The sequence below is a fragment of the Mustela erminea genome, chromosome 21 (assembly GCF_009829155.1).
Source record: "Mustela erminea isolate mMusErm1 chromosome 21, mMusErm1.Pri, whole genome shotgun sequence".
Lineage (NCBI taxonomy): Eukaryota > Metazoa > Chordata > Mammalia > Carnivora > Mustelidae > Mustela > Mustela erminea.
Genome location: NC_045634.1, coordinates 23,560,163 through 23,577,325, shown reverse-complemented (window position 1 = coordinate 23,577,325; position 17,163 = coordinate 23,560,163). Strand labels below are relative to the sequence as shown.

The 17,163-nt window shown below is 38.6% G+C and overlaps 1 protein-coding gene across 1 annotated transcript in view; it reads left to right on the top strand.

Annotated features, from left to right (window-relative positions):
* Positions 1–17,163, top strand: part of LOC116582050 — a 389,316-nt gene that overhangs the window by 48,396 nt on the left and 323,757 nt on the right. Inside the window, exon 2 of the mRNA XM_032329414.1 lies at positions 3,633–3,693. Coding sequence (XP_032185305.1) covers positions 3,678–3,693 — 16 coding nt within the window. The 5' untranslated portion in view covers positions 3,633–3,677. The remainder of the gene's footprint in view (positions 1–3,632; positions 3,694–17,163) is intronic.

Genomic DNA, 17,163 nt, shown 5'->3' with positions numbered 1-17,163 from the left:
TAGTAGCAAGAGTGGGCATTCCTGATCTTAAGAGAAAGGCTCTCAGCTTTTCCCCATTAAGAATGGTATTTGCTGTGGGTCTTTCATAGATGGATTTTATGAAATTGAGGAATGTTCCCTCTATCCTTATACTCTGAGGAGCTTTAATCAGGAAAGGGTGTTGTATTTTATCAAATGTTTTTTCTGCATCAATTGAGAGGACCATGTCATTCTTCTCTCATCTTTTATTAATTTAACATCACATTGATTGATTTGTGAATGTTGAACCACCCTTGCATCCCAGGGATAAATCCCAGCTGGTTGTGGTGGATAATCCTTTTAATGTACTGTTGGATCCTATTAGCTGGTATCTTGTTAAGAATCTTTGCATTCATATTCATCAGGGATATTGGTCTGAAATTCTCCTTTTTGATGGGGTCTTTGCCTGAAGTCAAGAATGCTTTATTTGGCAAGGCTGTCATTTAGGATAGATATAGAGATAAAGAGCTTCCAAGACTGGCCAAAACTGAAAGAGTATATGCCCACTACGCCCGCCTTGCAAGAAATATTAAGGAAGATTCTATAAAAGAGGAAAGACCCCCAAAGTTATATATAACAGAAATTTACAGAGATAATCTTCAGAAACAAAGACCTCACAGGCGACATGATGACAATAAAATCATATCTTTCAATAATTATTCTCACTGTGAATGGCCTAAATGCTCTCATAAAGTGGCACAGGGTTGCAGATTGGATCAAAAGACAGTACCCACCCATGTGTTGTCTACAAGAGACTCGTTTTGAACCTAAAGATACCTCCAGACTGAAAGTGAAGGGATGAAGAACCATCTTTCATGCCAACAGACCACAAAAGAAAGCTGGGGTAGCAATTCTCATATCAGACAAATCAGATTTTAAGCTAAAGACTATAGTCAGAGAATACAGAAAGACACTATTCATTCTTAAAGGGTCTATCCAACAAGAAGATCTAACGATTGTAAATATCTATGCCTCCAACATGGGAGCAGCCAACTACATAAGCCAATTGTTAACCAAAATAAAAAGGCATATTGATAATAATATGTTAATTGTAGGGAACTTTAACACTCCATTCTCAGCAATAGATCATCTAAGCAGAAAATCAACAAAGAAACGAGAGCTTTGAATTACACACTGGACCAGATGGACCTCATAGATATATACAGAACATTCCACCCTAAAAAAACAATACTCATTCTTCTCAACCGCACATGGGACTTTCTCTGGAATAGACCACATACAGGGTCACAAATCAGATCTCAACTTATACCAAAAGACTGAGATTATTCCCCGAGTATTCTCAGACCACAGTGCTTCGATATTGGAACTCAATCACAAGAAAAAGTTTGGAAGAAATTCAAACACTTGGAAACTAAAGACCATCCTGCTCAAGAATGTTTGGGTCAACCAGGAAATCAAAGAAGAACTTAAACAATTTATGGAAACCAATGAGAATGAAAACACATTGGTCCAAAACCTATGGGATACAGCAAAGGTGGGCCTAAGGAGGAAATACATAGCCATCTAAGCCTCACTCAAAAAAATAGAAAAATTCCAAACACACAAGCTATCTTTACACCTTAAAGAACTGGGGAATCAACAACAAATTAAGCCTAACCCATGCATGAGAAGGGAAATAATTAAGATTAGAGCAGAGATCAATGAATTAGAAACCAGAAATACAGTAGAACATATCAATGAAACTAGAAGCTTGTTCTTTGAGAGAATTAAGATCAATAAACCACTGGCCAGACTTATCCAAAAGAAAAGAGAAAGGACCCAAATTAATAAAATTATGAACGAAAGGGGAGAGATCATGACTAACACCAAGGAAATAGAAACAATCATCAGAAATTATTATCAACAACTATATGCCAATAAGTTAAGCAACCTAGAAGAAATGGATGCATTCCTGGGAAGCTATGAACTTCTGAGACTGAAACAGGAAGAAACTGACAACCTGAGTAGACGGATAACCAGTAATGAGATTGAAGCAGGAATAAAAAAAGTCCCAAAAAACAAGAGTCTGGGACCTGATGGATTCCCTGGGGAATTCTACCAAACATTCAAAGAAAAAATAATACCTATTCTCCTGAAGCTGTTTCAAAAAATAGAAGGAACAGAAGGAAAACTTCTAGACTCTTTTTATAAGGCCAACATTACCTTGATCCCAAAACCAGGCAAAGACCCCATCAAAAAGGAGAATTGGTTTATTTTTCACAAGTTTCCAAGAATATGACACTGTGGATAATAATCAGTTCTGTAAGGGATCTGACTTGCTTCCTGCTGATGCCTCTGGCCCATTCTCTAGTGCCCCACCCTGGGGATTCTCTGTGGTGGTGCTGCATGGGTTGTCTTGGAAACCCAGTTGGAAATGTTGGGGCATGAATACTGGTAGGATGAACTTTGATCAATTGACTTTGGGTAGACACACATTTCTTCTCTCTACTGACAGTTCTAAAATATATTTCATATGGTTTGTCAGATGGTCCTTTAGGACCAAGAAGTCGATTGTCAACAGTGGAGGCCAACTTGATGACGGCTATTTATAATGGCTCTTCCTCCTGGCCTGCATTGCTGACACTGTCACTCATACCTTTTCCTTGGTTTCATATATCTTCCTAAAGGACTGACACACAAGTCTTTGTCTCCAGCTCTACTTTCAGGGGAATCCATGTTAAGATAGTGACCAAGTTAGAGTTTTCGTTACCATATTTCACAAAAAAATTTGGGTCAATAAAAGCAGTAGTCATTTTATGATTCTGAGTTTATTTCTGAATTAAGTTTAGACAGCTATACACATTGAATTAAATTAATATTTACATTTAACAAATTTCCTTTCAAAGAAGTAGGACTGCTTTGTGCTCGCTTCGGCAGCACATATACAAAGAAGTAGGACTGCTTCAAAGCTGTATCCATTAGCTCTTTCTTCCATGCCTGGTCTTTAAGACCATTCTAAGGATATACCTTTAAGACGTTTGGTAAAACTCAGCTTCATGGGTGCCTGGGTGGCTCAGTTGGTTGGGTGACTGCCTTCAGCTTGGGTCATGATCCTGGAGGTCTGGGATCAGGTCTCACATCGGGCTCCCTGCTTGGTGGGGAGTCTGCTTCTCCCTCTGACCCTACCCACTCTCGTGCTCTATCTCTCAAATGAATAAATAAGATCTTTAAAAACAAAAAACAAAACAAAAAAAAACCCTCAGATTCGGTGAGTGACCCCAGCATGTGGATCCTGGTACTAGACTCACTGGGTGCTGTCCTAGAATTTCTTTCTCAGGTCACTTGTTTTCCAGTTTATGGTGATGCCATCTACTGACCTGCATAAATTATAGACAGATATATCTCAACATTCATTCTCTTTGGCTGGGTTTTTGTTTTCTTATATCCTATGGAAATAGAAAAAGAGGCTAAGAGCAATGATGATGAGCAATGAAATAAGGGTGAAGAAAAAAATGATGGTAAAAAAATAACACCAAATACATGCCATAGGTCCTGGGCAATGACTACAAGGACATTTCAAATATATGTGTACTTCCTGGTAGCCAAAGCAAAAGTATGAATAGGAGAAGTCATGATAGTCACAGTGTCCATAAAATTTTTTACATTCTTTCCAGGAGATTCATCTGTCTTCTACCAAGATCTAAGAAAAATTTCTCTGGATGTTGCATGGAAAAGGTGAGTATTGTATGATCAGTCAATTAACACTGTCCATGACATGCCCGCTATATGGGCAGGAAGGACTTTTTAGGACTGTATCTTTTATCAGGAATCTTCCAGTGTTTCCTGTTCAGCTCTCTGATGGTCACATTCACTGTGTAAGTGGAGGGCCCCTCATCTTTGAAGCGATCTTCCACAAATATGGTTTTTCCCAAATGAAATTTTGATGAGAATTGGGCTAGCCTGGAGTTTGCCATGGGTGGACACGTTAGGTCCAACTGGACACAGCATTACTTAAACTTACATCTTTTAATGTGATAAGGGCTTAACCTCTCTCTGCTGTTTTAGGTTTTGGGGTGAGAAACAAGTGATTTGTTCAACAATGAAACAGGACCACATTGTCTGAACAACAGAGAGTCCTCCATCCATTTGAGTATCTCTCATGTTCAGACTGACTTCCCTTCTGTGACAGTGTTGATGAACTTGCTCTTGCATTTGGTTGAATATTATATGTTCTCTGTCTTTGGGACGTATCTTTGGGGATCTGGTTGTCAAACAGGCTCCCTACTTAAAATATCTCCTCACCACTTTTAGGGGCTCAGGTGTGGTCAGTGGATCCTCCCTGATGACAGGGCAGTCATCAGAGGAGGGCTGGTTGTCTGGAAGAAATCTGTGCTCTGATGCTCTGCTGCCAGTGCAGCTTGTGGGAGTGGTTGGGAGGCAGGGGGTGTGGAGGCATATGTTGCACTCCTGGGTCAGTAATGATTTCCATTTAATCAGGAGTGTCACAATCACTTCTCACAATATCTATGTGAAGGGAGGTGATGTCAGGCCTGTTTTACAGATAAGTCGCTGACATATTTATATCGAAGGAGATTTCTCACTGAAGTGACTTCTCACTTCAAACTTCTCACTGAAGAAAATTTTTTTTAATTTAAAATTTTCCAAGATAGCCCTTTTCTTCACTTCTATCCATGGTTTTAGAACTTTCAAAAACTAACTCAAATCTCAAATTTTCTGCAAAGTTTTTCCTGACCTCTTCTGATTGACCATAATTTTCTTCCTTCAGAGGAAGGAAGCTTCATGCAGACCTTTATTTTAGAATGCATTATGGTTATTTGCTATTGTGAGATCCTCAAGGTCAGGGGCCAATCCTTTTTCATCTCTGTAAGCCTGTTGCCTTGCATGGTGTTTGGACATAGAGTTCCTTAATGTGACCTTCCCCTAGTGATTAATTTATTCTGAAACTTTCCTTTTTGTGTAAGGGATTACCATATATATGAGGTCCCATTTTAACAGTTACTTTTCGATAGACAATAAAAACCAGATTTGACCTTCTTTAACCTTTTTGAAAACAAAGAATTTATTTCACTGCTTGTATGAGAATCCTAGAGGAATACTAATGAAATCATGTGTTTGCAATGGGAAAGATAGACAGTTGCATAGAGTTCTTCCCTGTCGTGACTGATATTTGAAAGCAGATATTACTAAGATGCAAATATTGTGTTTCTAAAGAGTGGTTCTTTGTTGTGCTGGATCGCTGCACATGGTTAAATGTTGGAGGTCATGAAGAGTCACAGTAACCGCAGAGCAGTCCCTGCACGGACACGAAATGGACCTTAGTATAAGTAGTACTCCAGTTATCAGATGGCCTGTGCCAACCAGAAAGGATTACTTTTATTGGGGATTGATGCTATTTATCTTAAGTTTTGGGTTTGGAATAGCTGTGTCCATCTCCTTTTTCCTCTATCAACTGAGTAGAGTGATAGAGCATTACTATGACCCAAGACTTGATGGCAGGATTAGTAGGGGAGAATGGTTAGGATCCTTCAGATTGGGAAATTTGGGTGGATTAATGGCTAGTCATTGTTACAAAATAAAAAACTGAGGTGAGAGAAGCAATTTCGATAAAGGAAGATGGAGAAAGACATTATAGCTCAGCTTGGTTGTACCTATTCTTAGCCTGTTACCTTGAGTTCTGAGACTGCTGGAAATAATCCAAGAGATTCTCAAAATCACAGCCATGTTTTGCTCACCTTTGTATCCCTGAGATTAGGCAGAGATTATTAAGCAGATAGTAGACATTGTGAAAGATGGATGCAGTGGTACAGTAGAAAGTCTTGGGCTTTGGATCAAATAGGTCCATTTTGGGGCGCCTGGGTGGCTCAGTCAGTTAAGTGGCTGCCTTCGGCTCAGATCATGATCCCAGGGTCCTGGGATGGAGCACTACATCAGGCTCCCTGCTCAGCGGAGAGCCCGTTTCTCCCTTTTCCTCTGCCTGCCTCTCTGCCTATTTGTATTCTGTCTGTCAGATAAATAAATAAAATCTTTAAAAAATAGATCCATGTTTAAATCTTGGTTCTACCACTTATCATCTGTATGTTCTTGGGAAAATTACTCAATTTACCTGATCTTCAGTTACTTTGTATATAGAAATGAGGATAGCACATATTGCATGGGTTTATGTGAAAATTGAATGAAATCTTGTCTGTAATGTGCCAACATAGAAAAAATGGTCAATAAATGATAATTTATTTGATGGATAAATTTTTGGTGAGTAAAAATAGAGGTCATTGCATCAGTTTTTCCATATGAAATGTTCTTTTGTATTTCCTTTTTTGTGAAAGATGAGTAAAAATCACAAATGTCTGCACAGGACCTAGAATAGCTGAAACAAATTCAGAAAAGAAGAATAAGGTGGGAGAATTCATGATACCTATTTTTAACACATATTAAGTTATCTATTATAATCAAGGCAGTGTAATATTGGTGAAAAAATAAACATATGGATCAATGAAATAGAGAATCCAGAGTTAGACCCATACAGATATACCCAACTAATTTAAAAAATTTTAAAAAGTATTTCTTAATTGTGTAAAAAAATATGTAAGATTTACCACATTAACTGTTCTTAAGTGTACAGTCCAGTAGTGTCAAGTAGATTCATATTGTACAACAGATCTCCAGAACTTTCTGCCCAACTAATTTTTGATGAAGATGCAAAAACAATTCATTGGAGGAAAGTTAACCTTTTCAACCAATGGTACTAGAGCAATTGGACATTCATAGGTAAAAAAATGAATTCAACCTAAACCTCACATCTTATAATTAGTTCAAAATGGATCATGGACTTAAATGCAATATTAAAGTATTAAATTTTCAGTTAGAAAAAAATAGGAGAAACTCTTTACGATGTAAGATTCGGTGAGGATTTCATATATTTTGTACCCCAAATCATGATCTATAAAAGGAAAAATTGATAAATTGACCTCATAAGAATTAAGAACTTTGAAAGAGACTGTGAAGAGAATTAAAAGCTACAGGCTGGCAACTTCTTACTAGACATGTCTCCAGAAGAGAGGGAAACAAAAGCAAAAGGGACCTTTTGGGACTCTGTCAAGACAAAAAGCTTCTGCATGGCAAAGGAAACTTTCAATCAATAAAACTAAAGGCAACCTACAGAATGGGAGAAGATATTTGCATATGACATCAAATAAAAAGTTAGCACTCAAAATCTATAAAGAACTTACCAAGCTCATCACCCAAAACCCCAAATAATCCAGGTAAGAAATGGGCAGAAGACATGAATAGACTTTTTTCCAAAGAAGACATCCAGATGACTCAGAGACACATGAAAAGATGCTCAACATCACTCATCATCAGGGAAGTACCGATCAAAACCACAATGAGGTATCACCTCATACCTGTCAGAATGGGTAAAATTAACAACACAGGAAAGAATAGGTGTTGGCAAGGGCAGAGATAGGGGAAACCTCTTACATTGTTGGTGGGAAAGCAGATGGGTGCAGCCACTCTGGAAGATAATATGGAGGTTCCTCAAAAGGTTAAACATAGAACTACCCTACAACCTAGCAATTGCCCTACTAAGTATTTACCCAAAGGATGCAAAATACTGATTTGAAGGGGGGGACATGGGCCCTGATGTTTATAGCAGCATTATCAACAATAACCAAACTATGGAGAGAGCCCAAACATCCATCAACTGATAAATGGATAAAGAAGTGGTATACACATACGATGGGCTATTACTCAGCCTTAAAAAGGAAGGAAATCTTGCCATTTGCAATGACATGGATAGAGCTGGAGTGTATTATGCTAAGTGAAATAAGTCAATCAGAGAAAGAAAATATCAGATGAATTTAATTTAAGAAACAAAACAGATGAAATAGGGGAAGGGAGGAAAAAAGAGAGGGAGGCAAACCATTAGAGACTCTTAAGGTAGAGAACAAACTGAGGGCTGGTGGAGAATGAGGTGTGTGGGGGATGGGCTAAAAGGGTGATGAGTATTAAGGAGGGCACTTGTGATGAACATTGGGTGTTGTATGTAAGTTTTGAATCACTAAATTCTACTCCTATAACCAATATTATATTGTATGTTAACTAACTAGAATTTAAAAAAAATAAAAGCTACAGGTTGGGGAAATACATGCTAATAGCATATCTCACAAAAATTACTATGTAGCATATACATAAAGACCCTCAAATGTCAACTGTAAAAAACACAGTCCAACAGAAAATGGGCTAAAGACATGGACACACATTTCACTGAAGAGCACCTAGCAAACATGCACATGAAAAATGTGATGAACACCATTAGCCATTAGGAAATGCAAATTGAAACTGCAGGGAGATACTACCACACACCTGTGAGAATGGCAAAATAAAGAGGAGTGCCAAAACCAAAGGTGGATGAGGCTGCAGAGAAACTGCCTCACTCATACATTGCAGATAAAGATGTAAAATGGACCGCCACTCTCGAAAAGCATATGGCAGTTTCACACAAGACTATACATGCATTTACCATATGGCCCAGCAATTGCACTCTTGGGTATTTATCCCAGAGAAAGGAAAACTTATGTTCACACGCAAACAAGTGTTTATAGCAGCTTTATTTGTAATAGCCCCAAACTGGAACCAACTCTTGTATCCTTAAATGGGTGAACAGTTAGGCAAACTGGTACATCCATACCATGGGTTGGTACTCAGCACTAAAAAGGAACTAACCACGGATGCAGTCGACAACTTGGATAAATCTTAAGGGAATTATACTGAATAAAAAGAAGCCAATCTCAAAATGTTACATACGGTATGATTCCATTTAGATGATATTCCTTAAAATGACACAGTTGTAGAGATGGAAAACAGAGTACATGTTGCCAGGAGTAAGGGAGAGGGGAGGAGGTATGGTGGTTGTAACTGTAAGATGGTAGCATAAGAGATGCTTGTGTCGGAACTCTTCTGAATCTTGACCATGATGGTTGTCCACAGATCCACACATGATAAAATTGCACATGTGCAGATGTAAGCACAAATGGGTGCATGCAAAACTATGAGATCTGAGGGGCACTTGGGTGGCTCAGTGGGTTAAAGCCTCTGCCTTCATCTCAGGTCATGATCCCCGGGTCCTGGCATCAAGCCCCACATCGGGCTCTCTGCTCAGTGGGCAGCCTGCTTTCTCCTCTCTCTCTGCCTGCCTCTCTGCCTACTTGTGATCTCTGTCTATCAAATAAATAAATAAAATCTTTAAAAAAAACTATGAGATCTGAATAAAGTCAGTGGATTATATCAATAGCAATTTCCTGGCTGTGATATCGTACTAAAGCTATTTAAGTTGCAAACTTTTGGGGAATCCGGGTAGAGGGCTGTGGGATCTTTCTGTATTGTTTCTTAGACTTGCACTGGCATCTACAATGGTCTCAAAACAAAGAGTAAAAAAACCAAACAAACAAAAAAGAAAGGTCTGAGTTAGGTTGTCAACTCCACTACAAATGAAGCCCAGCCAAAACCGTCCGGTTTTGGCTGGGCTTAATGATAATAAGCAGTTGGGTTTTGGAGTTGCAGGGTTTGAGAAGATTAAGGAATTCACTGTCTAGTTGGGATGAAAGCTGCATCTCTTAGAGCACTGCTGAGCAATGGAACTTTCTGTGATGCCAAAAATGTTCTATATCTGCACTGTCCAGTATTGCAGTCATCGTGGACATGTGGCGAACATAACTGAGGAACTGAATTTTTGATTTTATTTAATTTTACGTAATCAAAATTTACATTTACATGGCTCATGTGCCTAGCACTACTATACTGGAGAGTGTTATTTTGGAGAAATGGTAGGTTCCAAAAATAGGAGGAAGTTTTTAGAGCATAGGCAGCTCAAGGGAGTTAATGCAAACCATGTTCATTCGTTGCAACATGACAAGTTTTGATCAGAAGAAAAATTTTGGGTTAGATTTTTGGAAGTCATTGAGTCAGATGGCTTTAAAGGAAAACAGACCTGGAGTGGAGAGGTGGACATAAGAGACATTACTTTTCCCGTGATCTAGGGCAGTGGCTGTTCATGGCCTATGGCATCATGATAAACTCTGGAGGAGCACTGGACGACCATGTGAACATAAATTACATGTAGAGAGTTCTGGACAGAAGTGAATAGCACGTAACTTTGAATTCCCCAGTTGGTACATCACATGAATCCTGAGGTTCTTTAGTTCTACAGGGTTAAGGAGTATGGTGCCTAGAAAGGATTCTGGTCTGCTGGTCACTCACATCTGAATTCCACTTTCTTGGTGGCTCAGGCCCTCACCATGAGATTCTGGGCCAAAATAAGAGGGTTTGACTATTGACTTTTAAGTTGCTTTCCAATTCTCAGGTTTTCTTTTTATTTATTTAGTGTGCACAGTTTAATCCATCAGATCTGAGAATCATTTATTTGGGCAACACTGCAGTGGGGGAGGTGCTGAACAATGACTATGAATTTTGGATGTGGAGATGCTTCTTCCATCCCACTCCATTTCAAAGTGATGAAAGTGGAATTTATACTACTAATAAAAAATCAGAAGAGAAACCTTCTGTTTAGGGTCTTATCTGGATTGTGATACCATGAATGCAGTATTTGATTGTTTTTTAAAATTATAAGATTGGAAAAACTCAATGATCCAGGGATGATTTTATGTAAAAGATGAATTTTTCCTCAAGTACCTTTCAGGGTTTTGGTTTCACAGAGAAGAGTTAAGCTTAATGGGAAGTTTGCATATGTGGGACATATTTAGGTTTCTTGAGATAAGAAACTCTGTTCCTGTGTCTCTAAAGCCCTCTGGGGTAGCCCTAAACAAGTTACTCAGCGTCTCTAAGACTTGACAGCACCAGGAGACGTCTTATAATTTCTGCTGGCTTTGAAGATGACATTTCTGGGATTTGGTTTTCAAAGGAAAATGTTTTTCAAAAGAGAATGAGTGCATAGGCTTCTTTCCCCAAGGATCCAGGGCACATAACTCTCCGTTTCCTGTGAAGGGCACAGTGGGGCTGAGACTTTTCCCACTCAAGGTGAACTCAAGGCCCCCAGCCTCCAGGCTGACTTGTTCAAGGTCCCACTGCTCTCTTGACTAATTAGACTTCCTCTCTTGAGTTAGAAGTTTGGGCATTTCACAAATAAGATGGTGAGCAGATGGAGAAGACTGAACTCTTTGATGGAATTAAGTCCCAGAGATCCCCAAGGAAGAGTTTTGGTGAGAGAGCATTTGGTTGTTACTTAGGAGTTAGGCAGATTTCTGCTGGAAAATTTCAGGGCTAAAAATCCTTACTCAATGGGAGGCTGTAAGCATGCAGTGCTTGATTTGTGTTTTTACCTTTTCCTTGACATTTAGTTTGGTTGCCCGAGGAGCAACAAGGAGGAGCTGGGTGCATGGATAGCTGAGGGTCTTCATGTTAATGTAGCTTCATGTAGAATTTAGGATTTTATTTTAGGTTTTGGTCAAAGGCAACTTGTAGGTTCAGTATAACTTTACCCCATTCAACGGCTCTACCCGAAAAAATGGATGCCTTTAAGTAAAGAGAATTAACTACTGAGATAAGCAAAGGACACATGGGATTTAGCCTTAGATCTCTTACTGTGGGTTTTTTTGTTTGTTTTTATTTTGTGTTTGTTTTTTTTTTTAATTTTCTTTTCTTTTTTTTTTTTTGAGAGGAGCAAGCAACCTAAACCAAGGTTAGGTGAGACATTGCTGCTTTGTCATTTCCTGTCTTGGACTCTGAAGTTCTTTCTTTTGGCTTGAGTCATGTGTGTGCATGCTGTATGTATGTGTACGGTATGTGTGTGTGTGTGGGTGCATGCGTGCGTGCACGTGTGGTATTGGTGAGAGACGGAGACTAAGAGGAGATCTTTCTGTGTTTTTCTCCTGAGCTTGCTGGCTTCAACCTCCATTTTTTTCTTGGCCATGTATTATTCCTGTTCAGTAATTACTTTTTACATGATGCAGGGAATAAAGCCATGTTAGGAAGGAATCCAGTTATTTTAATGGTGTGGAAGCCTTTTTTAAGACCTGATTTGCTTTCGTTAAGTCATTTTACAGGTTGTGAAGAAAATGTACATTATATTTTCGGGAACCCTCAAGTTGTGTCCTTTTTTTGTCCTGCTTTTTAAAGATTTTATTTATTTGAGAGAGAGTGAGCAAGAGAGCATGAGCAGGGGCAGAGGGAGAGGGACAAGCAGAGTCTCCATTGAGCAGGGAGCCCGACATGGGCCTCTAACCCAGGACCCTGGGATCATGACCTGAGCCGAAGGCAGACCTACTGAGCCACCCAGGTGCCCCTCAAGTTGTGTCCTAAGAATGAATTTTTGTGCTGAAATGGTCAGCAGTGATGTGCCATTATGAATTGTGGACTTATGCACATTTTCCACTGGTTATTCTTTTATGTCACAGTCACACATTCTTTATCATGTCCTTGGAAGAAAGCTATGTGAATATAGGAACATATCCAGCTCAAGCTATTAATTTTCATTGCTATTGACCTTCTTAATTAATTATGATTTTAAGGAGAGAATTCTCTCCTGTCCATTTTTAATCTTCCAGAGAATTGTGGATGGAGTTTTAGGAAAATTTGCTCAGTTCTTTGGGAGATATCCAAATGCAAAAGCAGAAAAAGTGTTTGTCAGCCATTCAAAAAATTATTCAGATCCTCTGTTGTACTCAGAAACCTTGAAAATAGATCAATTTACATATGACATTTATTATAGCTATTTATAGTTTGATTTACAAAATATGCTCAGCGTGCAAACTTGCTGGATGCATACTAAACGAATGAATACTTAAAGGAATTTTTAACTAAAGATAAAGTTTAGGCTGAACTCTTGCTTAGCCAGGCTTGGTGGAAATGTGTGTGTGTTGTGGGATATGTCTTGTCTACAAAAAAAGATAAATGAATATGCCTTTGTTAAAGTATTCTATATTAAAGGATTAAAATATAGGTTTTTTTTTTTTTTTTACCTTTAATTCTGTTACTTCCCTCATTAAATTCTAATTTAGAGTCAGTGATACCAGGCATTGCAGGGAATAGAAGTGTAAGATGTGGCCTCTTTGTCTGGAACCCCCCAGTTTAGTTAGGGAGATATGACTAGCATGTGTGAAGCCATTGTCGCTGTCAGCAAGACAGTATGTAATTAGATGGTACATTGTGATGTATGGATTGTAATTACCAAAGAACTTCAGAGAAAAGAGAGAAGAATGTAGATCGTGATAATCAGAGAAGAGTTAGCATATAGTTGTTCCAACTTGGACAATTTAAAATTCAAGCTTTTTTAGATTCATTTGGGTCTTCAAAAAATAAAATCCATTCCATATTTCCTTTGGTTGAATCCCCCTCTAGAATTCCATTTAGGTGTATGTTCATCCTTCTTAGTTTATCCTCTGTCTCTTAACCTCTGCCTGATATTTTCATCTTTTTTTTTTTTTTTTGTCTCTTTGAGATTCATGTCGAGCAATTTCCTCAGATCTATCTTTGTGTACATCCATTCTGGCTTTTTCTATGTTGACTCTGCTATTTGATGCATTTGCTGAATTTTATAATTTCAATGGCTATATATATTTTTTGTTATTCCTAGAAATTTTACTTATTTGTATTCAATGCGCCTTCTTTCTGAGTTTTCTTTCCTGATTTTAATTTTGAAACAGTATACTGCTCTTAAACTTTTTGCATATCTTTTTTTATGTCTTTAACCATATAAAAAATTTACTTATTTGCTTTGTCCTTAACCATTTTAAACATACTTGTTTTCTAGTCTTACTCAGATTGTTTAATTATCTGAATTTATTGCAGAGCTAATCCTAGTTTATTATTATTGTTCCCATTGTGGAATGATTTGTACTTATAAAATATTGTTCATGTATTTTCCAATTAGTGGGCTCAAGTGTATCTTCATTGGTACTTTATCTGTAGGACTCCTGTGTGGCTGGGATTGGGAACATAGCCTTTCAGAGTTGTCTGACCTTAGTATTCCAGGATATTAATAACCTGGGACATACTTTTATGTTGATTTGTTGAATCGAGGAGTTAGGACATGCTGTGGCTAGTATAAACTTAAACCAAATATCTGTGTATGGCCTAGACCCAGATATATGCATTTATAGGAGAGGCTTTTTTTTTTTTTCATTCAGGGTTAGGCCTGAAAAAGATAACTTTTTTTGAGGTGTTTTCTGAGGTTGGTTCGTTTTTCCCCTAATCCACCGCTTTCAGAGTGCATCTTTAAAGGGGCCTCGGTTGGAACAGAGGCCTGAATTCTACTTCCGACAGAGACAAAAATATCAAACCCCTAAGGTACCCCAAACAAAAGTGTGCCCCCTTCCTCTGGCCTTGCAGAGTGATGGCAACCGAGAGGCTTACCTCTCTGGTTTTCAGGAACTTCTTGTTTCTGGAAACAGAGAATTTTGTTTTCATGCAAACTCACCTATACTTTTATTTTTATTTATTTTTTTATAATTCTTTTTTTTTCATTTCATTTTATTTCTTTTCACTGTTCCAGAATTCATTGTTTATGCACTACACCCAGTGCTCCATGCAATACGTGCCTTCCACAATACCCACTACCAGGCTCACCCAACCCCCTGTCCCCCTCACCCACACTTTTAAAGAATGCTTGTAATATTTTATGCAGCACTGTAGAAGAAAGATTGTCAGGATTTTTTTTTCCCCTCAGAAGCAGAAATCCCTAATTCCTTTCTACTTCTCCTCATAAGGGACGTTCTGAATCTTGTTAACCTTTTGAGCATCATGACTGCACTTAACCCCTTGTTTTCTAACATTGTCTCTTTTGGGAGCATGCTTCTGTCTCCCTGAAATAAGCATGGATCTCCTCCATTTGGGAAAAGCTTTCGCTTGGCTGCCTTTTCTTTTTCTATTAATTCTTTTCTGCTTCTTACAATTGAAGCCATTAATAGAGTTCCATGAATATACTGTAATTCGAGGCGCCTGGGTGGTGCTGTTGGTTAAGCATCTGACTCTTGGTTTCGGCTCAGGTGATGATCTCAGGGTCATGATAAGATCTGGAGCCCTGTGTTTGGGCTCCGTGCTCAGCGGGGCGTCTGCTTAAGACTCTCTCTCCCTCCCTCTGTCCTCCCCTTCTCCCCTCCCCTTCCCCTGCTCATTCTCTCTCTCTCAAATAATTAAATAAATCTTTAAAAATGTATTGTGATTTGTATTGTCTGATTATCAACTCATTTCTGAAGGACTTTTTTTAAAAATTTATTTTTTATTTATTTCATTTAAATTTATTATTTATTTATTTATTTCAGCATAACAGTATTCATTATTTTTGCACCACCCCCAGGGCTCCATGCAATCTGTGCCCTCTCTAATACCCACCACCGAAGGTCTTATGATATGGCTTTCTTCTCTACCATGGTCCTGACGCTGTTCTGTCTACAATCACCTGGGATAACATACTTGTTTCACCCAGTAGACTTTTCTCCTCTGTCAGATCTCACAACCTTTAGCTTCTCTGAGGTTTTTGTGTTGACCATCTCCTGCTTTAAACTTTACTTCTTTGAGCCTCATGCCATAATATTGTTCTAATTTTCCTCTGTACCCATAAATCATAGGATGGGGTAAATAAATTGTGGCAGTTTAAAGGGATAGACTCTATTTTTTTTTTTTTGAAAGATTTAAAAAAAAAATTATTTGACAGAGAAAGTACAAGCAGGGGGAGCAACAGAGGGAGAGAGAGAAGCAGATACCTCCCTGAGTGGGGAGTCTGACATGGGGCTCAGTCTCAGGACTCTGAGATCATGACCTGTGCTGAAAGTCAGGCGCTTAACCAACTGAGCCACCCAGATGTCCCTGGATAGGCTCTGTTTTAAAGGAAGAACCTGGGTTGTGTGGGTGGCTCAGTCAGTTAAGCTTCTGCCTTCAACCTCAGGTTGTGATCCCGGAGTCTTGGGATCGAGTCCCGCATCCGGCTGGGCTCCTTGCTCAGCAGGGAGCCGCTTTTCCCTCTGCAAACTGTTCCTCCTGCTCTCTCTCTCTCCCCACTGACAAATAAACAAATAAATTCTAAAAAACAAACAAACAAACAAAAAAAAAACAAACAAAAAACCCCCAACAACCTAAAAAACCTGATTTCAAAGCATAGTTTTCTGAGAGAAAAAAAGCTTCTGGGGGGAGAAAAAAACCAAAAGTGAAGGAAGAATTATTCTTGGGAAATCAAGTGGTAAAGGGGAAAAGATGAAAAAGGGAAGGGCGCTTGGGTGGCTCAGTAGGTTAAGCCTCTGCCTTTGGCTCAGGTCATGATCTCAGGGTCCTGGGATCTGGCCCCTCTGCTCAGCAGGGAGCGTGCTTCTCCCCACCCCATTTCCCCCCCCCCCCGCCCCGCCTCTCTGCCCACTTGTGATCTGTCTGTCACATAAATAAATGAAATCTTAAAAAAAAAGAAAAAGGGAGAAATTTCACACTCTATAAAAGAAAAGAGAATAAAGAACCTGGAAGCCTCGCAACCTCCCCCCACGACTAAAAGTCTGACAAAACCCCACTAAAGTATGTGGACATTTCTAAGTTGAAAGGAATTAAACCAGGAATCTTCTAAAATGCTGCAATATCATAAAAATGAACAAAAGGAACGTTTACAGAGAAGTATTTCAGAAAATCAGGAAACGAATTTGCATGCAAATCAATAGAGGAAAATGCCCCTCCTGAAAAATAGCCATGAAGCAAAAGAAAATTGTAAGTCTACACTCCCATAATGAATGAAATATACTGAAAGAAGCATTGGCAGATATGAAAGAAAAACCGTTTAAAAATCGGAAATGTAAAAACAAAGGCAGAAAAGGGCCAAAAAAAAAAAAAAAAAAAGAGAGAGAGAGAGAGAGAGAGAGCGAGAGAGAAGGAAAAAAAAAGGGAAGAAAGAGATAAAAAGAAAAGAGTTAATTAAACTCAGGAAAGAAATGGAAGAAAAAGATTATCTCAGAAATGAAGAATAAATTACAAGATGCACAAGGGAAAATAGACCAAATGAACATTTAATTACAGGCAGGAAAACAACCAAGGGAATAGTAATGAGTAAAGAAAAAAGTAAAAAGACTCAGAAAGTCATAGAAATGGAAGACAGTCAAAGAAAGAAAAATATTCATGTTATCTGAGACCCCAAGGAAGAAAAATAAAGCAATGGGACAGACCTAATATTTAAAATTGTAATCCAAGAAAGCTTCCAGA